Here is a 27,187-nt window from a genome sequence, read left to right as displayed (position 1 = left end):
TATATACATAAGTATCCCATAACATTTGTCGCATGTTCCGAAAAATTTTGTGAGTTGGAGAGACCAGCGGGAAATCGCCATTGTCTATGACTTCCTGATGGGGTCTGGCTATCTTAACCCAAATCAATGCATGGTCTGATAATCCTATTGGTTCAATACCAGATGCTAAAGTTTTAGTGGTGATCTGTTGAGAAATTAGGAAATAGTCAATGCCGACAGACAACTTTATTCCAGATAGGTTGGATGTCTGGGTTCTATATATATCCGGCAATCCCAACTGGTTTTTAATATATTGTATGTTAATTTGGTTGTGGGATTTTTGACGTGTGGATGGACCTGTTCTATCTAAGTGGCTAGGTGCAACTATATTAAAATCTCCAACTATAAGTTTGTTATCCGAATAGTTATAAAGTTTGTTGATTAAATGTAAAAAAAGGTTTTAGATTTAACATTTGGAGCATATAAATTGTATATAATGTATTTAGTATTACTCATAGTTACAACTAATATAATATAGCTTCCTTCTTTGTCAGTTATCTTAAACAAGGAGAACCTCCCATGTTAGAATTGCCACACCTCTGGATTTGCTGGAATAAGATGCATATGCAATTACTTTTTGCTTTAGCATTGACATTGATAGTTTGTCATGTTCTGTATCGGTTAAATGTGTTTCCTGGAGTAGAGTAACATCTACTTTGGTTTTATTTAAGTAAGTAATGATTTTCTGCCGTTTAATAGGTGAGTTAACACGTCTAATATTACAAGAACAAAATTTTAAAGCATTCACCTATTGAATCATAAGGTAGATATTATACATAACCAATGACAAAATATTTATATAGAATAGCATATAATAATATTCAATCATACAAATGATGTCCCCGCCATATGCTTCATCTTTTAAGAACAATAAGATGAAATTTGGTTTCAAGGGTTTTAAAGAATAATGAGAGCAACTACCAAGGAAAATGACAAACATTAGGGAAATATAAGACATATGGGATAGGGGTAAATTATTATAGGGATTATGGTTCCCAAGTTTACCTGGGAGGATCAAAATGTTATGTATATTAGTATAAAACATTGAAAAACGGTGTAGAGATAATCTGCTCTCTCCGCCTAAGGAGAATTTTAAGTTAATATCCAGTACCCAAAAACGGGAAAATTGTGGAATTTTTTATTTTTATTAAAAAAAAATATTTTCAATGGTCATTCAAGAAAATACAAACATAAAGACGATAATACTATGTAACAAACATAGTAAAGCTAAAACAGTAATTGCAATGTATCGAATTTGAGGAAGACAATAAAGATAAAAAATAAAAGTTGAAGACATGGCCTCTATCATGGAGGTGGTATGTAATCTCCTCCATGTCGGCCACATGCCAGATCTGCTTTTTAAGGGCCAAAAGGGACTGAGGTGAGGTATTTTTCCAGTTAAGGGCTATAGGTGATTTGGTTGCTGTCAGAATGTGGGCAGTTAATTACTTGGAGAATTTGTCCAAATCTTGGGGAGGGTAACACAAAAGTAAAACCCAGGGATCTTTCGGGATGGGGCCTTCAAATAGGGTGTTTAGGAAACTATGGACTGAGTCCCAGAAGGAGGTGATCATCGGGCAAGTCCACCATATATGAAGCATTGTGCGCCTATGGCCACAGCCTCGCCTTTTCCCACTCTTCCTCATGAAGGTTTGGAGAGGCAAAATTTTAAGGTTAAGTGGGTAAGTACCTGATGATGATTTTAGTTGCATAATATAAGAAACACTAAGTAAGTTATAAAACTATAAGTACTATTATATTGAACAAAGTAATGTATTATCATGAAGTACCAATTGTGTTAGTAGCCATAGAAGCATTGTATGTCAAGGTGACCTCTAGCCTGAAAAAGGGATCATGAATATATAAATATAAAAAGTAAATATGTTTGTCAGAAAAGCTATAACTACGTGTACTAGGGTCCAGGTGGGGCATCATATCAATGGAGGATCAAACAAAGTCACAGCCATGACATATCAGGAATAAATTTAGTTTTGTTGACCCATAGCTTCCAATTCCGCATTTATTTCTGAGAGAAATGGGCAGCACGGAGGCTAAGTGGTTAGCACTTCTGCCTTACAGCACTGGGGTCATGAGTTCAATTCCTGACCATGGCCTTATCTGTGAGGAGTTTGTATGTTCTCCCCGTGTTTGTGTGAGTTTCCTCCAGGTGCTCCGGTTTCCTCCCACACTCCAAAAATATACTGGTAGATTAATTGACTGCTAACAAATTGACCCTAGTCTGTGTGTGTTAGGCAATTTAGACTGTAAGTCCCAATGGGGCAGGGAATTATGTGAGTGAGTTCTCTGTACAGCGCTGCGAAACTAGTGGCGCTATATAAATAAATGGTGATGATGATGATGAGAGAAAGACTTGGGCATCAGCTACCGTCATAAAGCCTTTTGTTACTCTGCCATTAAAGATTCTCAAGCGAGCTGGGTATAAAAAGGCAAATTTCTTCCCTCCTTTTATCAAAGCAGTGTAGATTGGTGAGAATTCTTTTCTTCCTCTAGTCTAGTGAGTTCAGCAGAATAGTCCTGGAAAAGTAAAAGGCGATGATCTTCCCAAATGATAGAAACTAGGTTTTTAGATGCAGTCCAGAGGGCTGTTTTATGCATATAATTGAGGCACTTAAATATGATTGTTCGGGGACGTTCTTTCAAATTTTCCCTCGGTGAACACAATCTGTGTGCTCGTTTAATATCACTTGTGGTTATATCTTTGGTAACTCCTAGAATTCGAGGTAGATCTTTAGAACGAAAGGATAACAAGGCTGGTCCTTTAATAGTTTCAGGTAGGCCTACTAGGCGGGGGTTATTTCTCCTAGATCTATTTTACAAGTTGTCTAGTTTGTTTAATATTTGTTTCTGGGTTTTAACTAGAGGCAATGAGAGTCTTTTTACATTCAATTTCATGTATATTTTCTCCAATATGAGTTCATTTATCTGGACTTTAAGTTCTTGTATTGCCGCAGTGAATTTGTTCAATTGTTGTTGCATTAATGGCTCCATTGATTCTTTTATTGCTTGTGCAACAGCTTCATGTGAGAGAGGAGGAGGATGTGTCACCAATGGCCCAAATGTGGATTGGGGAGGGGTGTGAGAGTTAGCGTCTGTAGACATTGAAGCATCACTTATTTCTTTATTATACACCCTGCTGGATGAGACAATACCACATCTACCAGTTTTTCTTTCATTTTCATTACGTTGTGGTTTGCCAGATGTAGAAGCAATAACAAATGTATCCATTATAGGTGAAAGAAGAAATAAGTTAATGTTTCAAATAAATCAGGTAAATCCCATCTAGTTCCAAACAGCTAGAGTGTTAACCATCAAAAATTACATTATAGGGGCAGCACAGTGGCTAAGTGGTTAGCACTTCTGCCTTACAGCACTGGGGTCATGAGTTCAATTCCCAACCAAGGCCTTATCTGTGAAGAGTTTGTATGTTCCTCCCGTGTTTGCATGGGTTTCCCAATGGGGCAGGGACTGATGTGAGTTCTCTGTACAGCGCTGCAGAATTAGTGGCGCTATATAAATAAATGGTGATGATGATGATTATAGAGATTCTCACACCAAGAATACATTTTTCAGTTGTAATATAGCAAATATCCACCAGGTGGCGTTTTTGATATATGTAGATAACAAATGGGAGATGAAAAGAGATTGTTGAAGAGTAAAAATATAATGTCCCATATAACTTTTTTTATCCAGTATTAAAAGGTTTTTTTTACTGATAACTAAATGGTAAAGCAGTGTCAATATAACTATGATGTTAAAGTCAGAATAGATGTATAGTATTGAAATGATGTAATGCAGTGTAATGTAAAGAGTCACCATTGGTAAAATGCCAGATTAAGCAGTTGAGAATAGATCATTTGCTGTAGTGTCTGATTATCGACTAGAGAAAAGTGGTAAACGCACTAGGAAAGGGACCAACCTCTATCAAATTTTATTCAGATTCAAATATTCCTTTATATTGATGAGGGGGTGCTCTTCCAACAAACTTAAACTGTAACACTAAAAGAACAGAGTTAGAATTAATAGAGCAGGCACTTCAGGTTCAATGAAATACATAAAAATATAGATTTTATTTATTATTATAATAATTTATATAATAATAAATAAAATTGCTATTTGTATGTATTTCATTGGACCTGGAGTGCTACTCTATTAATTCCAACTCTGGTCTTTTAGTGTTACAGTGTCTGATTATCTCCCAGGTTGTTGTGGTTTATGGTAATGGGACTTATCAGCTATATTTTCAATGTGGTCACGTATAGAGATGCGATTGTAGGTTATATTTATATGGATGGTGAAGATCAGTATTTCGTTCGGTGATTAGCTGTAGGCATTTTATAATATACCCCCTCATATGTCCAGGATCCCACTGATGCTGGGCTGTTTATGATTCCAGTGGTGTATGGAAGGAGCAGTTTAAGACGCCACTTTACCTTTTACGCCCTCTCTGTTGCACTCATTACATACATCCAATAATTTACATATAGCCAATAGATGCAAGTTAGTGATAAGTGTTACATGTTCTATTGGTATTTACCACATGTGTACAGCGCATGAACATAATTACTGGTTGGCATAAATACCAATTCCATGTCAGCCATGTGACGTCCTATTTAGTGGTTTGTGTAGTTGCCCAAAATATGTGATCATGAGTGGGCAAAATGGAAATAAAAATTACAAGTCTTCACAATCTCGGTTATCCCTTTAGTACAAAAGAAAATACAAAACCATTATTAAACTGTCTATATAAAGTTCTTTGAATCATATTAATTCCGTCCATAATTACGACCTGCTTAGTTATTGCATCTTTACAAGTCAAAGATTGCTTCTGCAGTCATCATTAGTTTTGATATTGTAGCTCTAGTTCTTTGTGGTGACCCTTTTTATGGCGGGTCTACACCACAGACAGAGAATGGGAGAACCAGGTGTTGAACACTATCATTGCTACACTATCATCAGGCAGAGACTGCTCTAGACCTTTATTCTCATCTGTTATCTGGATGTGGTGGAGAACAGCCAAACATGCTCATTTTATTTGTTCCTTTTTGAAGCCCGAGGTGCATGCTCCAAATTCCCCAGTGCAGTATAGTGACTGTACTGGGGGTTTGGGATTTTGGACCCTTCCTAATGGACGAGGGCCCCGTTCCTCCACATCTCCCAGGAGTGAAAAGAACCCAGAGAAAAACAAGGGTCTTCAGGCCCTTTTGGAGGCAAGAATCTTCAGATCCACCGCTGCCGCAAGGCTAGGGCAGGCCCTTTTCTACCCTAGGTAGGCTGTAGCTTTCCTTAGAGGAACTGACTCTTCAGTTTCCCCCAAAAGGAGGGAGCCTTCATAATCTTGGGGAGAGGTTCGTTCATTAGGGTCTATATCCAAACCCCTTGCCAAAAAAGACAAATCAAATGAAAAACAGGAAAAAAGTGCCAGTGTCAATAAATACATAAGTGCCCATAGGCCCTGACCCAATGGTCAGTGCTGATAAAAAAATAAATAATAATTTTGGTCCAGCCCGAAGGCCAGGAACAAAAAAAATATAAAGTAATGCATGGTTAATAAGCGCATTGTGCTAGTGTCTTACTTTGTGCAAGGTGACTGCTCCTGTTCCACCACCAGTGCCTTTTTAGGTCAGCCCCAGGCACAGGCACCTCGGAATCCATGTACCACTGGCATTCTGGCATCAGACCAAAGGCTGCCCACCTGTTTAGAGAGTGATGTCTCCCACTTACTAGAGCAGGTACTACACTTGATCTTAGCCAAAAGGCACAGAAAACTTATATGGGCTATGTGAAGCCACTTAAATGTGAGCGATATTTTACACAAAATAATTTGATACCTGATCTATGAAAACCTATTTCTGTGAAGATGAACTCCTGAATTATACATAGCCCACAGGTGCAAATGCCATTAAGAACAAAAAAATGCAGAAAAATCTTTTTCACTTCCATTTCTAGATGCCAATTTCCAATGTACTGCCCTTTTCAAGACACTTTCCAGGAAGAACATACTTGTAGTAAATGGGAGCCTAGCTTGGATTTCAAAATCTTGTGTGTTTACCCTCTTGAACTTATAATTTAAAGTCAAGGTTATCTTTTATCCTCGAATACTGCAAACATAATAAAAAAAAATACACTGAATTAAAAACAAAAATCCAGAAGCCTAAATACATGCAAAGAGCAACAAATTGCTCTTTGCACTCACTCATCGCTAGCCTTTCATTTTTAATATACTGTACCTATAGTTTCCCCCACAAATAGTACATCAACATTTCAAGATTTAGACAAGCAGCCACTGAGCTTAGACACAACAAACAGAACAGGTAGAACAGAACAGTCTGCCAACTGTCCTGGTTCTGGGTGACTGTCCCGCTCAGTCAAGAATTTGTCCTGACTGGAAGGATAGTTGGGGTAGATGATGGGGTATGATCTCCTTCACACTGTACGTGAAGGGTGAGATGTGTGCACCTAATTGCCAGTGTATTTAAAGTGGATCAGAGGGGGTTTAAGAGCTGCCTATTACTGGCTAAAATGATAGTCTCAATCATTGCATGATGATCATACGCGCTCTGGCATGGACCCACCCCTAGAAAGCCTGCATTTGCGCTTGTCGACCGTGAACTCAATATATTTGTGCATGTGTCCCATAAATTGTAAGCTTGCAAGCAGGGCCCTCTTACCTGTCTGTCTGTATGTATTACCCAGTATTATTTTATTAATGTTTGTTCCCAATTGTAAAGCGCTACGGAATTTGCTGCAGCTATATAAATAAATGATGATATGTAAATGCCACTTTTAAGGGCTAAAGTTTTTGGTAAGCTCCTTGGCTTCAGGCAATAGCATCCATAGGAGAGGTCCTTGGATTTCTTATAAAGTATCCCTTCTCTGCCTCTTTTGCCGGACAAAATCTCTTGGACCTGTAAAGCAAAAGGCTCAGTATAAACGGATATTGGTCGCTTGGTGTATTCCATTTACTTGTTGCTCCTTCTCTCTCCCCTATTCTCCTTTTTATTTTACTCTCTTCTCCCCTTTATTTATAGCAGCTTCATTTTCTATCTCCTGTCTTCCATCGTCTCTGCAAACCCGCCTCCCCCTCTCCCTCCTGCTTCTTTTTCCCTATTCCTCTGAATTTATCCCCTCCTGTCTCGGCCCAAAAAGACTGTCTATCCGCCATGCCAGGCTCTGGGATAGCTTCTCCGTTCCCTCTGGGAGCCAATAGGGGACAGTGTTTATTACCATCTACCACACCACCTACCCGGCCTACAGGCCACTTCACACCTCCAAGAAGGGGGGTGCAACTACAAACCTCCCCCAAACCCATTTGTAGTAGCTGCACCCCCCCCCCTCCCAACCAACCTTGCAGAATGCACCCCAGTTTGCTTTGGGCATGCTCCTGCCAGCACAATCTTTTCTGTCAATGATGCCCATTTCTGGCCAGGACCAGAGCATCATCTCCACAGAAGTTTGCCCCCTACCCATCCTCTTATCCTTTTCCCAGGATTCCAGAGGGTTGGGAACCAACTAATTACCTATCACTGCCCCTCCCCCCACCAGCCAGGACTACCGGCCCAAACATGTTCAGTGCCCCTGCTACAGCCCAATGCCTATTTTGGGCTCTGCGCACATTGAAAGCAGTCCTGCTAAATGCACGAATGTATGGTGTCACATTATGAAGTATTGGTCTGGCGTACATACGACAAGCATTTCAGGCTCAAGCTTACCCCTCGGGTTTAAAAATGTGGAGATTTAATTAGCGCTGCCTCATCTAATAGCGATGTTAAGCGATTTCTGACACAGGGGAGGCTCAGTACTCCCCTGCAGAATAGGAACAGGTGCTTTGCTTTTAACAATACGGTATGCTCTCTACAAAAAAAAACCCATAAATTTTGATGGGGAACGGCTTGCAAGTATAGACATGCCTGTGCCCACTGCTGTGGTTCCCACCCAGCTAAGGGTTGCACTAGGAATTCTACGGGTGCAGGTAGCGGCTGGGGAGCTGCAAGGGCTCCTCTCAACTAAGAAGCATTCCACAATTGATATACAGGCACCTAGGAGTTGGCTGCGTCTTTTACCCGATGCTGCCTAGGTTTCCTCTTTATAGTAAGGTTTCAGATGTGGTTTTCGCCTATATTCAAGGCATTAATTCGCCTGTTACCCAAAATTTCTGTGCAGTCTATACTTTTCCCGGCCTCTTCATGTAAAAAGTTGAGTCGCACGATTGTCCCCCTCCCTTTTCCTGACTTAGTTGTTTCCCAAGTTGGTATGGTCCCTAATAAGGCCACTGATAAATAGACTCAACATCTGTCAAAACCAATTGGGGGTTCAATTAATGATGTGATAGATCCCCAACATAGCTCAGTCATGTACCATCATTTGAGCCCGCTCTGAGTTTGGTTTGAAACATTAGTAGGGGAGCACTCTTGCCTTAGCTGGACATCGAGTCTGCCTTTCGTCTGCTCCCTTTTTATCCGGAATCCTTTCATTATACAGGTTTTCATTTGCTAGATGGTTTCTACTTAGATAGGTGCCTTACTATGGGGTATTCGATTTCATGTGTGTACTTTGAAAAGTTTAGCTCCTTCCTCCATTGATGCATCCAGGCAGGAACAGGTTACTAGGGCATAGCTCCTATCTGAATGATTTTCCAACAGTGGGTTCAGCAGATTGCAGCTTAGGCTTTGATCTCCATCCTCAGTGTTCCCATAGCGCAGTGTTGGCTAACCTGTGACACTCTAGGTGTTGTGAAACTACAAGCATACCCTTCCAGCAATAAGCTGCTATATATTGGCAAAGCATGCTGGGACTTGTATTTTCACAACACCTGAAGTGTCACAGGTTAGCCAACACTGCCATAGCGCATGACAAGACAAATGGCACCTCTGCCTGTTTGTCTGTCTTGGGCATAGAAAAAAAAAAATCGACACGTATTGTGTGCTACATGAAAAAAGTATTTAACTTATGTGCAAAACAGAATACTAATTGTCACCCCTTGCATTGTAACATGGTTTCGTCCAGGAGACTTAAATAAGAAACTTAATTTAACTTCCTTAATGAATCAGGCCCAAAGTGTCTAAGATGGCATCTTTAATTTTAAATGTTTGTGGCATCCCTGCAGTTTCTCTGTGTAGGGTCCAGTTCATTCTGGGTTCCTTTAGCTTCGCTTGTTGTATCATCCTTATGGGCAAGGTTTTCTGCAATAGGCTGCAGCTAGCTGTAGCAGGCTTTATACAGCCTCACGCTATGCTGCGTTTATACGAGGAGATCGGACAGATCTGCAAATACGGTTGAGAGTCCCCAAGAATTTCAATGGGGAGCGAATTTGGCTTAGCTCTCCAGTTACCAGCAGGCAGTTAGAATTATATATGGATGCCTCCAGGTCCAAGGGTTTCTTTGCATATCCGAACGGTGAATTGTGCAGTGTTCTGTGGCCAGACTTGTGGTAACAATGTGGCATAGTATCTAATTTGCCCCATCATATTGGCCATTGTTCAATTACACATGTAGTCATCTCTGTGGAGAAGACAGGACATAGTCTTTTGGTGCAACAACTTGGGAGTGGTTCAATCTAACAATGAGCATAGCATATCATCTTTACCTGCCATTAATCTCCTGAGACACAGTCTTGCGCTGCCTGGAATAGGACAAGCCTGGCAAACCTGTGGCTCTCCAGGTGTTGTAAAACTACAACTCCTAGCATGCCCTGCAGCTTATTAGCTGTCTAGCTAATGGCAAAGCATTCTGGGGGTTGTAGTTTCACAACATCTGGAAAGCCACAGGTTGGCCAGGCCTGGAATAGGACATCAATTTCAGAGTGAAACATGTTCCTGGCGTAGATTATGGGTGCGACATGATGGACCGCCTATGCCACCCTATCTGTTGTAGCTGGGAACCGGCTGGGCTTACTTTGCCACCATTCCCTTTCGTTATCCCAAATGCGCCCTCTAACCGCAGTAGGAGGGGCTTACAAATGCTGCCACTACTGGACTCCTTACCGACATGCAATGCAAAGCTAACAATATTTACACTAATCTGTGATATCCTAAAACATGCTGCGATTTCCTGCATCTTGTTTTAGATACAGAAAATTTACAGCAAGTCTAATTAAACCTTCCTGTGCTGGACCCTCACATCAAAAAAAGGACTACTTAACATGATTAACATGGGTCCTTTTTTCAGACATTTGCAGAATACACATTCCCACAGAAAAGTTACAAAAATCGAAACAAGTCATATCCCTACCAAAATACACAAAAGACTTACTCAACAAAGGCTTATTGCATTAGGTACATACCTCAGAAATAATGCATTTCCTCTAGCAAAGTTGAAACGAAAAACTAATTTCTTCCCCTGGTCTCAGAAATAAAGATATTTCCTTTGCAAATGTACTTATTTTTGATATTGTGTGTATTTTGGTAATTATATAAATAAGTGCCCTGAGCTATTTCCTTTAAATAAATTTATACCACAAGTTATTTATAAGTGATCCAATCACAATGGGTTAGCAAATGCACTCTCATATTGTAATTGGTGGCTCTTTAGGGAGCTGGCACTGTATGCCAATCTCAATGACATGTCTTGTCCTTCTCATGTTTGGCGGATCAAATTGGCAGAGTGGGCCTTGCAGAGACATCCGACTCCCTCCACCAAGAGGGCTTACCATGCAGCTAAGCAACAGTGGGTTAATTTCTTGGGGTGGCAGGGATGCCGTGATGCAACTCAGTGGGGACGTTCGCTTTTATCTAGTCCAGATACCAGGAGGGCGCAACCAAAACATCCATGTCTGTCACTTTGGCAAGTACCTTGTTCATAACCAGACAACACAGGATGGAAGACTTTACTAAAAACTTCCTGATCTCCTTAGGCGGTGGCATGGGAGCGACCTGTGGGTGAAGATACTTGAAGGCCGATGGATTTTCACATTTTAAGTCAGATAGCGGGTGCACTCAAGTTGATCGCAAGTCAATTCCTACGAAGTTCTATTGTTCAGCACTACACTTAATTTACCTTTATTTGGCAATTTTAGAGTCAGTGAGCTAGTGGCGCAGTTTTGGCAATCTTCGGAGGCTTGTTTGCATGTTATTCACAGTATAAAACTGACCAGTTAGGATGGTGAGCCAACGGCCCAGAACTCATGAGGATACATCCATATGTCCTGTCTCTATGTAAACAGTTTGCGGGGGTCAAACACCTTGGGGACGACCTCTGGTTGATACACATTGATGGTTCCCCTCTACCTAAATTCCAAATTCTTACGCAATCCATAGAATATGTCGATCTAGAGCAGACTCTTTATGGCACCTTTCGGATTGAGGCGGCTACTGTTGCTGGCTTGGAAGGCTCTAAAGCAGATGAAAGTCCGATGCCTACATGAAATACAAGATCCAATAGGTAGTGTTGCTACCCTACTCTCGGTAACCCAGGGGAGTTTGCCGCTGGTCCCTTCATATGGGTTACTTCTTCCCTTCTCACCCACCTCACTGTTTCCCTGGTCATTTCCAGTCTATTTTGCTATTGTTGACGATTAATACAGGAATGTTTTGTATTCATGTTTGCTCAAATGAAAGACTCAGAACACAAATGAATGCACTACCACTCAGATCTGAGTGTTCAGACACCATATGGCCTGTGACTGGTCAGAAGCCAGAACCTAAATAAATCCTTGAAAATTGAGATTTATTTAGATTTGTTAATTTTATATGGCTGGCTTGTATTTTGAGAACATTAAAATGTAATGCAGTCAAAAGCACTGAGTTCAGAACACAAAAATCAGATCATGTTAATACATTTTCCACAAGAAAAACCTTTAATCAGTATCTTTGCATGTATTTACATTAAGATAAAACATTAAACATGTCAAACTTCTGTTGTATCAACCTTACTTTGTATCCAAACGTTTGTTTATGAATCAATAAAACAGGACATCAACAGGCTACATTAAAACAGAATAAAAAATAATATTCCACAGTTGTGAAAAAAAATACACATGTCCGATTTATTTCCTGCAAGACTCATCCTGCCTTCAATAAACCTTGCGATTATTCAGCAAGACAAAGCAATTTTTGGATGTAGAGGCAGAGAGCTGTTAAGGCCTCTACCCACTGGCATTAAATGATATGCGTACAGTAGCCGTTTCAGTACAAGGCATCTAAATGTGCAAGACAATGGAACCCTTTGTTTAAAATGTCAGCATACGCACCAGCATTTTTATTTGAGAGTGGTGTGCGCTTCTTGCTCTATTATGTGGGTAGAATGCAAATTCAACAAAGTAAAATCAATGGAGTGACCACTGATGACCTCCGGGCCGCATGTAAAGTCATTAGTTAACTGCATGTCAACCAAGTTCGCGTTTGACGTATAGGTGCGTATTCAATTGTCAGCGGAAACGCCGAAAAAATCCCGCGGTCCGCGCACGATTACAGTTATTACGGTAATTTACTCGCAGGATTTCAGCTCGCAGCTCCCTGAGCCGCAAGCTGAAATCCAGCTACAAATTACCGTATTAACTGTAGTTGTTTTTCCGTGGCGCGGAAAAACAACACTTTAATATGCCCCATAGTGTTTTTGAATGCAAATCAATTGCCAGTGGGTACCCAGCCTAAAATAGCTACACTGACAATCTTTTGTTGACAATAAGTTATTTTGCATATTAGTGTTTGCACTATTTAAACAATACATGAAACTGTTGAGGCCAGAAAAACAAATATTTATAAAAATGTTAAAAAAGTTCCCTTTCCCCCATCACTCCAAGTGGTTTATGTTATAAGACAAAGAAAACTAAAATGTTAAAAACAAACCCACAAACTAATTACAGGTAGACCTCACTTTATGGTCAAAATATTATACTTAAACATCCCAGAAAAATGACAGCTCCTGAATGGCACTTTCTTTGTAAAATGTTAACGCTAGAGGAGAGTTCAAATCTTCCAGAATACCCTCTTCTTGTACAGGATGTAGGCAATCAGCACCCAGATGGAAGTAGCTAAAAGGTTCTGTGTAAGGTGCTCTACATGTGACTGACTGTCCTGCATCTTCCACTTGAAAGGGAAATAGTTTTCAAATATTTCATGGCCAACATAGACAAGAATAGAGTTCATCCCTAAACACAGCAACAAGACAAAACCCACAGGTTAAAAAATTATACATTTACCACTACGCCTTAGAGTGTTAAGTCATAACCTATACAAAAGAATGTCGAATGTGCACATAGACACTGTGAATGCAAAGTTTAATATGTGAGCACCCACTATACAAAGTAGAACACAGAGTTCCCGAAACATCAATACTGATTAATGTTCACACTGCTTGCCATGTTTAACTAGCCTCACGTAATCAAGTTCCTGTGACATTAGTAAATTTGAACATTTGCTTCCAAACCACTAAAGTTTTGTACATTTATTTGCAGTCCAATTCAACAACAAAATAAGTATTTAAAAATGGAAAAAAAAAAAAAAAAAAGTTAAGCTTTTGAGAAAAAGATTCTTTAAAAATAACAAATTCATGAACTTCTAAAGGAGACTCATTTTAGGGCAAGTTAGATGCGACAACGCCTTCAAATATTTCCTGTAGAAACAATCCCCAACCTCCTCCAAGCACAACTTTTGTACTAGAGGACACATGAAATTTGCTACAAGTGTACAAGCAAACCAATATACATTTAACCTCAACGCAAAAGTATATATTTGTTATTATATTCTAGTTTTAAAGTAGAAAATAAAAGTATTTAAGCGCTGAAGGGATCTTTCATATACAGTATACCCTAGAGTAAATTTCTCCAGTCTGAGCAGAAATAATAGTGATAAATAATATACTTATATAATCTCTTCCTTTTATAAATCTGGATATTTTGTTGGGAAGACCAAAGGAAGGTTTCACCCAGACCACATCATATTCAATATAAGTATATTATTATTATAATTATTATTAGTTACTGCTATTTAGGTGTTCAGACTGGAGAACTTTACTCTAGGATATATATGAAAGATCCGTTCAGCGATTAAATACGTCTATTATTTTCTATTTTATGGTAATGTTAAACTGGTGTACTTTGTTTTTATATTTTATTTTTTTTAGAAGTTTATTGAGTTTGTTGAGAGAAGTGCTGTAGAAATTTTTAACACAATATTTATTGCTTTTCTAGTTTGTTGATGAGAGCTTATGAACTCTAGGGTACATGACTAAAGCGTCAGCAATAGGTTTCTGATCATGGGCATCATTTGTGTCTTGCAATACCAGAGGAAATCACAAACCTCCAGTATGTAAACATTTCTTTGAAATGCCCTTATTCTCTGGAAATAATAATTTGCTCACTGCATGCTGCCATTATTTGTTGAAGTCCATCCCACTTCCAAAATCACTGAATTGAATAAGTAAATACATTGTTCAATAATATACACTAAATGAGGATTTGATCTTTATAAAAAGGTGTTTTGATTTCCTGCACCTCCAGTGAACTGGGTGGGATGGGACAACCTGCGACAGATCAGCTCCTATGTATGCACACTGCAGAATAGTATTTCTGGAGATATATATACGGATTTGGTAGGGGGCAGTGATTTGTCCACTCAAATGACTGTCCCTGTCACACGCAGCAATATATTGTAAATTTGACCTTCAAATAAACGTGTTTGATATACGCAACCAGTCTCTGGTCATACGGGAAAAATGTCAGTTGTCGATACTGGGATACAAGCAGCATTTAATATTCCAAAATTTGCAAAACCTAGAACCTTTACTCCATTTGAACTGTTCATGCTTAGACTGTTTAAATACACTGAAGTGTCCAGGGATTTAGCAGAAATTAAGAGCCTAATCTTACCTGGATAAAAAAATGGGGCACCCATCCAAACATTTTTAACATCCACCAGAAAATATATGAGAAGCAGCAGGAAGAAAGCAAAACAGCTGAGAGTCGTCACGTAGGAGATGGACCTGTATCGTTTAATATTAGAGTTAACACAAGAAGAAATCTGAATGCAAGACACAATGATATGCAGATATGGGTAGATACAATTTGTGCATTACAATATTATTCTAAAAGATACGCACAGCTTCTACACCAGAATAAAGGACTGGATTATTCAATAACCAAATTAGTTCAGTGTAGGTAGGTACTTTGAAGACATGCATGTGGCTTCCACTCTAATACACTACTGGCTACTCGCAAAATAAGGGGAAGGGAAATATACCTTGTTCTGCCTGATTTTTTTTAATATTCAAAGTTGCATTGTATCCTTGGTACTGTACCAGATCAGTGTTGAGCAATAAAAAACAGTATATTTTACATGGTGACAGTTATAGTTACATCACTGTCAATGTAATACTATGGAGATCTTTAACCTCTTAAGGTGCTCATATACATTGCAATTTAAGAATTAAGCCATTTTATACGTAATTGGGTGCAAATTGCCACATGTATTGGCACAGAGACTGCTGTTCATAATCTACATCTTAGGAGGGGTCATCAAGTGTCAAATGGGACAGAGCAGTGGCAGAACTACCAATGGTGCGGCAGGTGTGGGGCACAAGGGCCCATGGAGATAATGGGGCCCGTTGCACTGCAGAGGGCCGGAACTAGCGAGCTGTGGGCCCTAAATCCCTCCTCCCTGCACTATGGCCCACAGCTCCCTAGTTCAGTCTGTGATGGGGGGTAGGATGGATGGCAGTTGCAGTCATCAAACGACTGCACCTGTCTGTCGGACTTGGCCATACATTAGCAGTCAGATCTACCATTGAATGGACAAATTTCAAATTTTAGATTTTGTATAAAATTGTTGTAACTAATATATACAGATGTCACCTGCTCAGGTTAGTGTGATCTGATAAAGCAATAAAATGAACACAAGAGGGATGCCAGTAACTAGCATAAACTTTAAAGGATTAGCATTCTTCCTGCTTACCACAAATTTTTGTTTACTGGAATAAAACCTTCATTTGTTGAACATTTTGTCAAAATTGCTGAAACAACACCCTGAAACACAAAAGGGTATAAAGTTAAAAAAGAAAACAAAAAACGTGTTTGGTCACTACAAATTAGTATTCAAGATAAAGCACACAATATATTCTCTTGATGCAAAATATAGAAAGTACCTTAAACTTTAAAAAAAAAAAAGAAAAACAAGCAAAAAACAACTAATTGCCTTATCAGCAAATTTAACACAAGTACTAAATGTTTGAGATCATAGCAGTTGGATGACTTTACAGATTTTTTTTTTCCCAGTTGGATTTCTAAAGGAGTTTTTCCGCATAACAAATTTTAATTTATTATTTGCTGCACAACTGACCAATGCAAGTGTTCCTTAAGTGACCCAAATTCAGCAAGTACAAAGTGGCATTGCCTTTTATTCACATTCCCTTCTGTACGTGTCCTAAAAAGCATGCCAAATAAAAAATGTGACCAGAACAAATTAGAATTTACCATTTCACCACTCATGCACAAGACAAGACAGTTTGCACTTGCTGGAGGAGGACAAGGCTGTATTACAGACAAGTGCATTGCCAGATGATCAGCTGCAATAGCTATAGATGCCCATTTACTTTTACTTGCATATCACAAACTGAATTTTTTTACGGGGTGTGGGAAGACTTCTAATGGCCGAAGAAACAGTGTGGAAATTCCCTGCAAGCAGCAACCTACAGTGGATATAAATAGTCTACACACAATTGAAACTGTTGATGTAGAGCCTGAAATCAAGATACATTACGTCAGACCTTTTCACACTTTTAATGTGACCTGGCAACCAACAAAATTCAAAGGAAAAAACAAACAAAAAGTCTTTAGGAAGTAGAAGTGAAAATAAAAATAATCCTACAATACACTGGTTGCATAATTAAACATGTTCCATCATGAAAGTGTGTACACAATCACATTAAAAATAATGTTGGAAAGATAATTAGCATACACCTGCCAGTGACTAACCCCCAAATACATATCAGCTGTTCCTGAAGGTTTCCTTGCAGTTCTCTTGGATGCGTTCTACTGGGATAGCCATAGTCCACAAGCAGCTTTCAAAACATCTACGGAATCACATTATTGCAAGTTACCAATCAGGAAAGGAGTAAAAAAAAAAAAAAAAAAAGATTTTTAAATTTATTCCATTTACCATGAAACACTAAAGACGACAGCAATGGTATGACAGGGACATTGCCAAGATCAGGACATCAATCCGAAGTTGAGGACAGGACAAAGAAAACTCAGAGAGATACTACAAAGGTAATATTAAAGCAACTGTAGGAATCTCTTACAGGAACTGGTCACTCCGTCCATGTAGCAACAAATTCCAGTATTCTTTTGTGTGAGAAAATGCAATCTACCCCATAGCAGACATGCAGAACATCCAAACCATTCTAAATTTAACACAGAAAAATACACTCAATAAGTCCAAGCCATGTGGGTAAGTCTGATGAGACAAATGTTAAGCCATAGAATACCATACCTGTCATGGTGATGGTGGCAGCATCATGCTTTGTGGCTGCTTCATTTCAGCTGGGACAGGTGCTCTAGTCAAGATAGAGGGCATAATAAATAGCTCCAAATAAGAAGATATTTTAGCATGAAAGCTTCTGGGCACAGTCAGAAAGCTTCAGCTCACAACATAATGATCTAAAGAACACATCCAAGTCAACCAATGACCCAGACAGAGCCCATACCTCACTCTCATTGAAAACCAGTGGAATGACCTAAAGGCGGCTGTCCATGGGATATCCCCTCACAATATGATGGACCTTGAACGTTTCTGCAGGGAACAGTGTGCAAAATTAATAGACTTATTCAAAGACTCACTGCTATGATGAAAGCCAAAGGTACTTCAACAAAGTATTAGTATAATGGTGTACACACTTTTGCAATCAGGGTATTTGTAGGTTTGTTATATTCGCTTTTTTCCTAAAAGTTGTTTTTCCAATTGAATTTTATGGTTACAAAGGTAACTTTAAAAAGGTGGAAAAAGTTCTGTCATGATTTATAATGATTTCAGGCTTTACATCACACAAACACCTGCCATTTCCATAAGGTTGTGTATACTTTTCATATCCACTGTGTATCTTGGAGCTTATTCAGAATAGACTTCATACATTCTGGGAAAACAATACAGACATTTTATATAGAATATATATCAAGTTACACACCATGACAAGACTCCACGTGAAGAATCTTACTATAATCTGCTTGTGTTGATTCTTGTAAAACAAAAGTATTTTGCCAGCCTGAAATATAGAAGCCAAAAAAAAGATGTCCATGTGATGCTGTTTTGAAGGCAAAGGGTGGGAACACCAAATATTTATTTGATTCAATCACTTTGCATTTTGTTAATTGCTAAAAATAATTACAACATATATTTTTGAAAGCATTCTTACTTTGCAGCATTTTTTCCCCACACCTGCCTAAAACTTTCACAGTAATGTATTTGTGAAAGATAAATTATATATACACACACACTTTCTCATACTAAAGATTAAGAACCAAGGGCCTGATTCATTAAGGATCTTAAATGAAGAGGTATCTTAGTTCAGTCTCCTGGACAAAACCATGTTACATTGCAAGGGGTGCAAACTATTTTTCTGTTTTGCACATAAGTTAAATACTGTCTGTTTTTTCATGTAGCACACAAATACTCGATAGCTTATTTATACACTGAAATTTAAAGTTGATATCTGTGTGCTACATGAAAAAACAGTCAGTATATAACTTATGTGCAAAACAGAAAAATAGTTTGCACCCCTTGCAATGTAACATGGTTTTGTCCAGTAGACTGAAATAAGATATCTCTTCATTTAAGATCCTTAATGAATCAGGCCCCAATATAGTAAAATGCAGAACCCAACAGAAGTGTGTAACAATATTTGAGAAGGTTTGACATTACCTGAAGTCCAAGAAACGCCATCACAATGGAATTGATAGTTCCTAATAGTCCTTCAGGATCATAAGGCACTGTTGTTTTATATACAACCTGCAGATTAAAAAAATAAATAAAAAAAAAAAATATTTCCATATGTGGACTGGACACCTTGGAGAAATTGCTAAGAGAAGGTAACTATATACGAGGATACATGTTACATTAATAGAACAAACACTTGCAAGCTTGGACAATGGAGTGTGAACAGCAAGTTAGAAAGATGAAAAATGTAATGTACTAGGACAGGGAGAAATGATGAAAGAATTGAAGTGAGAGAAAGAAAGACTTCTTAGAAGCAATACTGTAGCATGGGTAAGAGCCTGGGGGTGGACTGTAACGAGAAAGGGAGACGTACCAAAGAAAAGAATGGATCAATTGTGGTAACAAAAAGGAGGAGACATTTACAGAAAAATTATAAATAAAAATCCTAAAACCTGGAGAACTTTAGCATTTGCACATAACATGTATGTACATGGTTTACACGTTAATTAACTGTACTAGGTGTACTATGTTGGCACTCTATCTCAGAGACCTCAACCTGGGGTACTGTAAATCAGGAAGACTTTAAGACAAAGATTAGAAAGGGCTAACACCTGTGGGTGTGGGCTGTCTAATGTGGCCATGGCTTTACCCAGCAAAATTTGTTAATTCAAAGAGCTATAATCAATTACTATGCAACCTCCACTGACCTGTATTTAAGGAGCAGTCTATCGTAGTGAACACTAAATACTAAACTACAATTCAGACCCCTCCTGCACAGCTCTCTTGTGGCAATTCAATATAGTCCTCCCCACCTTCCCAACCCCATGCAAATCTCTAGTGACAAAGCAAAGTAGATCCCCAGTCCTAATCCAAATCACTGGTGGCTATGCAGACCATCCAATGTACCCCCCTCCTAATAAGATTACTGGGAGCAGACTAGTAAGCATAACAGCGGGAAGGATTTGACCCCTCTGTCACGTACGCCCAGTCTGTCCCAGATACAGCAATCTGAACAGCTGGCCGTGACTGGTGTCACCTTAGTCACTTAGCAATGAATACACCTTTTCTGCCACCATGAAGGCTTTATTATGGTGTCCTTACATTCACCTAAACCAATTATTAATGTTTCACACTTAAAATACATACACACGTATGCATGAGCCTCCCTGGGCTTTGTAAATTCACAAAGAATCACTGAGAATATGCTAGATTAAATGTATTTTAATCCGAAAAATGTTTCCAAAGCTTTGTTACAAAAAGTAAATGACAAGACATACAATAAATTGCACAAGTAAGTTTCAGAAAATAAAAATCGGAATTAAAACCAGAGTCACTACTTACTAGTTAAGACTTGGTGTGTGTGAGGGAACACAAATGAGAAATATGGAACATTTCCGTGTGGATAGACCCCTCATGAAAATGCACACCGATATCTAAAGCAGAAGATTTTAAACCTCTTTCCACATAGCTCTCACCCCCACCTTTGAAGTTTATCTGTCAATAAGGACAGATTGATCTCCCAAATGTCACAGGACTTTCGAAGTGAGCTAGGGATGTCCCGAGATCAGAATGTTCACAGAACCAGAGTTCTCACCTCTGCTCGTTTGGCCTGGCTGGTCAGGTCCACATCCTCTGCATACCAAAAAAAACTCCTCAGAGATGCTTATCAATCACTTTCTGGCTAATTTCAAAAGATTTTTGATACTTGCATAGGTTCAAGCTCATGTCATTTAGCAAAGCACACGTTGAGATTACATTACAAGGTTACATATACATTGTCATTTAAGGGAAAACAACAATACATAATCGTCACACCATCTTCCAGTCTCATGAAACCTAGGAGATTGTAAGCATAAAATTATGACACCAGGACACAAGTGTCATGAAGCTTCTACTTACATTAGAAGATGGATGTTGATAAATGTGCCCTTCACCAAGAATTAAGTAGTCAATGTAACGAGCTGCACCTCCTGTACAGTTTGGATAGTTACCAAAATCTCCAATACCCCCAGGTCCCAGGTAACCCCTGAATAAAAAATAGATTGGAAGATGAATTATCAGTTGAACATAATTTCAGTCTTATTACTTGTTTATTAGTGAAAACATGAGAGGCGTTTCCATTGGGTGCCATGGCAACACTGGACTTCTTCAGTCCATGTTATTTAGAATATATCTCCACTCCCCTAGACACAACAGCCAATCACCCTGCTAGAGATATAAGGGTGTTACAGGAGCTTACATCCAAACTGTTCAAAAGTGAATCGCTCATCCACAAGAAAAAAAAAAAATAATTGTATCTTTATCAGTGCTGACCTCCAATGATCTCAAAATGCTAGTAACAAATGCATTTGGAATCACTGTACTGGTAGCCTACGGCTTTGTCACATTTTTAAATGCATTGCTTACTTAAATGTGAACTAAATTTGAAATATTCACTCACGTGGGGCATCCAGAAACGGGTAGCAAGAGAGTCAAACATAGCCAACCTGCTTCTAAGAACAAAATTATAAGCCACTGAGGCCAGAATAGGACCACATCTTGCAGGAGAAAACACATGCGGTTCTAGAACACAGAGATTGCATTTGTAAGCAGTAAAAAAGAAAAATAAACTTCAAGACACATAACAAGGACAGGTTAGGGCTGGCTTCTCCTTGGTTGCAGATACATTATTTACAGTCGTGTCACAATATCTGCAGCATTCATAGTAAGAGTATTTGTAGCATTGTGACACAAACCCGGCATTTGCACTGCCTGCAATTGTGCTGGACCAAGGACAGGATAAACGGCAGCTTCCTGGAGCAGTTATACGTGGAGCGCAGGAAGGGACTGTGTGACAGCACCTTTACTTAACATCTTGGAATGCAAAGTTTCAGTGTGAATAGCTTAAATGATGCAGCACATCCAGTCTTCAACTGTCAAAATAACTAATCTAAAAAGAGTGCTTAAGGGAAATTAACCTTTAAGATGCTAAACTACACTACTTATAAACAACTCTCCAATTTATTTAAGGAGCTAGTGTAAAGCTGCCCAGTAGCAAAATATATGTAGAAGTGTCAAACTAGTCCATTATAATTACCTGGGGATCTGCCAAGGGTTTTGCAAACAGTAACTCCAAAACTGAAACCGCCAGGTAGGTTATGCTAAGCCGCTGAAGGACGCCCATAATCCGTATTTCACTCCATGACACTGTTAATATATAATAAATACATACACAATCATCCACATTTATTTATATAGTGCCAGCCTATTTCATAGTGCTTTACAATAGGGGACAAACACAGTAATAAAAGAATACTGGGTAATACAGACCGAGGTAAGAAGGCCCTGCTCAAAATCTATACATGATTTGCATCCCAAGAATTACTTGATTACATGCAACAATGATTCACCACCCCTATGCATTAAAAAAAAAATAGAGTGATATAGATATTATTCCTTAACTATATGAGCAAGACCTACTTGCCAACATTGAGTTTTTGTCCTCCAGGATGGGGGCGGGTCACAGAAAAGTGTCATTTTGGCCCCACTCCCGCTACAAAAGCACATTTTGTCACAGGGGGCAGGGCCAAAATTCACCAGAAATCACATCACTGAGACTCCCATCTTGCCAATTCAGAAAGCGGGAGAATTGCCTGCTCTCCCGGCACTCTGGGAGACCTGCCCGCAATTCGGGAGTCTCACGGACATTCCGGGAAAGCAGGCAAGTATGGTGTAATTATTTCACAACTTTTAAAATAATGTTCTTGCTCGATATTGGTCTGATGTTAGTTTCATTATATCATTTCCATGTTTAGGGCCAGTTTAGAAACAACAAAATCCAGCACCAGTGATTCAAAACAAAATCACAAAAAATAGAAAAGTCTATTAAAAAAATCTTAACATACATACTGAGGGTTACAGAGACAAAACCCAACATTTTTTTCAGATGAGAATTAGAAATTCAGCAGCTGACTGACCATGGGCAGCTGTCATAATTCCTAATGACAGTGATAACGCATCTCGTTACTAGCTCCACTAGAAAAGTAAAGTAACACTTAAAAATGTTGACATCTGGTCATCCTAACTCACATTCCATCAAACCATTAGATAGAAATAAAAAAAAAAATTGTCTGTATAAAAAAAAAATAGTATGTGTAGTGCAGTCTGCACTTGTAAGTGCAACCTGTGTATTATTTAATGTCAAGTGATCAGTATATTGTGATAAACAGTTAGGTAATCAGTATACTATGGTCAACAGCAAGTTGTTAAGACACATACGACTAACAAATTAATAATTTAACCTCTTACTATATTGTGGTCCCTTATTCATCCCATTCCGCTACCAGTGTGGATTGACAGAGTAGCAAATACCTTTTAATACAACATTTCTATCCAAATACATTTTTTTGATGCCATAAAAGTAGCTGCTTTAGTGTAAAAAGAAAAAAAAAAAACACACACTCACATGGACCATGGCAGTAATTGTCATTTATCACAAATAATCCAATAAGGAAGAGTTGAATACTCCTCCAAAGAACTTTCCAAAAGAGTTTCCACCTGGAGTTTCCTTTACGCAGCATTGAGGTCAAGGACAGATGGATGGAAGTACCCATGATAAACACAAACCTATAATGTAATTAAACAGAATCAGTTTGCAATTCGAACAGTGCAATGTTATGCAAGTTTCTGATTTCACAATATACAGGAAATAATGTAACCCTACTGTAAATATTAAGTATTTTCATCACTGAGAAGTTCTATGTTACTAGTAGAAGGTATAGAATAGGTAATTGATGAGACTCCTCTGCTACTGGGACACTGTAGTGCAAAAATATTCCTACCCTGCCATGTCTGGCAACGGCAGGGAGCCTAGTGTATATATTGTATGGCAGACGTGCTCAAACTCAGTCCTCAGGAGCTGCCAACAGGTCAGGTTTTCAGAATATTTATTTTTTTTATTATTTTTTTTTTAAATAATACATAGGCTAGTCAATTACTGACCCAATAAAATAAATTAAATTATCTCACCTGTTTCTACAGACAGAAATCATGAAAACATGACCTGTTGGTAGCTCTTAATGACTGGGTTTGAGTACCTATGCTGTATGGTATATATTGGCTACCAGAGTACATGTTCTGTATTGTGCAGTAGCCACCCAACAATTCTAAAAACTTACCCTGGTAGTCCTTATGAACAAGGCACATTCTTACCATGGTAAATAACCAAATTATTGTCCATGGTACTTTAGTTGTTTGGCCTGATACTTTTTTTCAAAGGAAGAATGGCGTCTATTTGGGCACACCAAAGCACTCTGCACCAGGAAAGTGGTATATTGTGTGGGTTACAATAACACTGAATAACTATGGCGGAAAGAACCATTATGTACTGTAACCAATCTGCACATATGTAGCAGTTGCGCACATAGCAGTTGTTCTTATGATTTCTTATGTGTGATGAGCCATAATGTAGCAAACTTGCCTAAATGAAACACATTAAGTAACAGACTGGAAACAGTGCTTACCAAGGAAAAACAAGATCTGCTAGTGTTAGACCTGTAATTAAAGTAAAAAAGTTTATTCAAATCAATGAAGATACATAGGACCGCACATAAAAAGCATAAATGAAATGGGAGTGTACAGCAAGTTTAAAATATCAAAACAAAGGAGCTGAGCCTCAATGTTTTACAATCTAAGAAGGCTATGAGTGATATACATACATGCTGATATAACAATGAAATGTCATCTACAATAATGGGACTCAAGAAGGTTGCAAATAGTTCAAGGACAGCTCATCAAGGTTACAGAATTACAAACAGAAAGGTTGTTAAAACTCGATCAATTCATACACAATTATCTATATACTTGGGAATAATATATACACACTTTGACAGAATATGCAGGAGTGGATTCTTGCTGCCATAAGACATTCTGCTAAAGTTTATTTGCTGTCAGCAATGTCAAATCAGGTACATTTTGCAACTCCTGTCCCAACTGCTTCAATCCCTTGGATGGTTCCAGTCATCTAACCTTCATTGCTTTATTGTTTACCTGTGCTCTGGTCTGAATGCTCTTATTAAGTAACTGTGGTGCATTCAGGAGAAGAAAGTATTTAAAAGGGCATTGACATGTCACTCAAAAACTATAGCGTTTTTATGTTATTTTGAGGACACTCAGTTTCGTATGAAAGCTACTTACGAGTCACATAAAAATATATATATTTGTGATTTAATTCACAGTATTAGATTGGTGTGGCTCCCAAGAACTCTATCAAATCATGGGTTAAACCCAGAGAGGAGACTAAATAAATCTGCTATCCTTTGATTTTTGTGCTCTATCCAGCATGTATCTAGGCGTGGAGAGATCCAGCGGTGTGATGAAAGTGCCAAGTACCAATTTATGGCACAGGTTGTAAATGCTAAAACTTCTTGGAATCTTTTTTTTTAAACTTATACCAATATCAATCAATAATATCCAACAACAGACCCTCACATTCTTTAAGGGTTGTAATAATTTTAAACAGGTTTTTTTGATTAACCCTTTGACACAATCATGTCAAAGGGGAGTGCTTGATGAATGTTTGTGTTGTAGACATTTAAACTAAGCTCCACTGGGGCAGAAACTGCTGTGAATGATTAAACATTATCTTTAAAGCTGCTGTAGAATAGGTTAGTGTTGTATAAAGGGTGGTAATAATTACAATTGTGGAAGCGTACAGAGGGATTATAATGGCAAATAAAGTTCTCATAAGATGGCGTTTCAGTTATTGTAGGGTACACAGAACTGAGAAATGCTGATAGTTACCATTCCAGCTTTGATGTTTGAAGAACCAATAGCCTCCTCCACCATAATTCACAAATACCATGATTATAAGAGCAAGCCTAGAAACATTACATGTGAAAAGCAAACAAGTGTCAAGATTTTTCATTTTACAAATAAAAAAAACACAAAACTGCCAAATACCATTTAATTGTGTTGTATATTACACAAATACATAACACAGCAGATAAACTAGTAACAATCTTTTATCAAGCCAATAAGTTTAAATATATTAGTAGGGCATTCAAATGATCGAATTTGAGAGCCACCTTTATATAGCCAGAGGTTCCATTTAAATTATTTTGCATGTACAGCCAAAATTACACCTTCAGTTATACACTTGAAACAAGTTAAACAAACATTCTCACTTAGTTCTGGAGAAACAAAACAAAGGTTTCCGAAAAATCAAACAGTTACCCTCTGAATGTGTCAAGTGAGCGGAGCCTTTGGGGAACATTATTCCATGTAACTTGGTGTGCATACTGGCTGCACAGATCAGCCCTGCTTGGGGTTCCCAGCTCCTATAAAAAATAAAACAAAGTGAAAGGTGGGAAGTGCCATCTTGTTTAAGTAGGACAGCTTTCACTAACTGGAAAGATTTTCTGCCACACTCGTGGAAACAATGGCCACTTGAACACCTGTCAAACCGTAACGCAGGTGTCCTAAGGCGAGCTCAGGAAGGGACAGAAACCTCCCGTGGAGCAGAAGGGTACCAATACTTACATCTGGGATACTCTGCAGCAGTAGTATGTACCAAGCCTAAGAAATTGTCACGCGAGTGGATGCCACGGAGCCTTCCTGCAGTAACTGCAGTGCCATTTACTAAAGCGTAAACTGAGTGTTTACTTAGTTATGTGCAAACAGGACAAAAATATGTATTTGCACAAAAACAGTCACTGCTAGTCCACATTTCTGCAGCACAGCAAGTGACGCTCACCGTCTATTAATGGTAACAAATTTTTATAAATATTGAAATATATGAAAACAAAAATCAAATAATCCATTATCATACATGAATTATAAGTATTAAAAAGAAAACACATCAAAAGTTTTGATCATCATTTATGATGTAAAAGTTACTTTTACAATCCTAGAGCTGTGCAACATTTACACAAAACAAACATTTGCAGTCATTACTATAATATAATCATTATTTAAGTTTAACTACACAGGAAAATGTTATTTGCCGATTGTATTTGACATACAAACAACCAATGTTCAGAAAATGAGTCTTGTCTGTTCTTTTACACCCAATGGGTCTATGGATTGAGCTGTAGCTTGTTCTTATTTGATAAAAAGGTTTCTGATTTAATCTCAATAGGTGTTGCTCTATCGGTCACATCTTGACAAGCCCTTACATGCAGGAAAGGCATTATGGAAGTGCACCTTATACTTATAAATCATGTAAAGAATGTCTTAGCAGCAAACCTTTTAGCTTCAAGTGAAAAAAAATGCTACTGCAGCATGATAAC

At 38.4% G+C, this 27,187-nt stretch overlaps 1 protein-coding gene across 6 annotated transcripts in view; it reads right to left on the bottom strand.

The window, feature by feature from the left end:
• Positions 1-11,832: 11,832 nt before the first annotated feature.
• HGSNAT (heparan-alpha-glucosaminide N-acetyltransferase) overlaps positions 11,833-27,187 on the bottom strand; it is a 35,183-nt gene continuing 19,828 nt past the window's right edge. For 2 of the 6 annotated variants that reach the window (XM_075204572.1, XM_075204573.1), the window contains 12 exons: positions 26,133-26,236; positions 25,701-25,777; positions 24,422-24,452; positions 23,365-23,525; positions 21,997-22,106; positions 21,361-21,482; positions 20,820-20,946; positions 18,906-18,992; positions 18,172-18,249; positions 15,945-16,015; positions 14,864-14,976; positions 11,833-13,144 (listed from right to left, as the gene is read on the bottom strand). In XM_075204572.1, the coding sequence (XP_075060673.1) occupies positions 12,963-13,144; positions 14,864-14,976; positions 15,945-16,015; positions 18,172-18,249; positions 18,906-18,992; positions 20,820-20,946; positions 21,361-21,482; positions 21,997-22,106; positions 23,365-23,525; positions 24,422-24,452; positions 25,701-25,777; positions 26,133-26,236 (1,263 nt within the window). In that variant the 3' untranslated portion in view covers positions 11,833-12,962. Of the gene's footprint in view, positions 13,145-14,863; positions 14,977-15,944; positions 16,016-17,164; positions 17,392-17,480; positions 17,781-18,171; positions 18,250-18,905; positions 18,993-20,819; positions 20,947-21,360; positions 21,483-21,996; positions 22,107-23,364; positions 23,526-24,421; positions 24,453-25,700; positions 25,778-26,132; positions 26,237-27,187 lie in introns of those variants that run through there. The other 4 variants (XR_012689863.1, XR_012689861.1, XR_012689860.1 and 1 more) reach the window with 4 other exon arrangements.

Source organism: Mixophyes fleayi, chromosome 1, assembly GCF_038048845.1.
Source record: "Mixophyes fleayi isolate aMixFle1 chromosome 1, aMixFle1.hap1, whole genome shotgun sequence".
NCBI classification, from domain to species: Eukaryota; Metazoa; Chordata; class Amphibia; order Anura; family Limnodynastidae; genus Mixophyes; species Mixophyes fleayi.
This window is presented reverse-complemented; position numbering and strand designations above follow the sequence as displayed.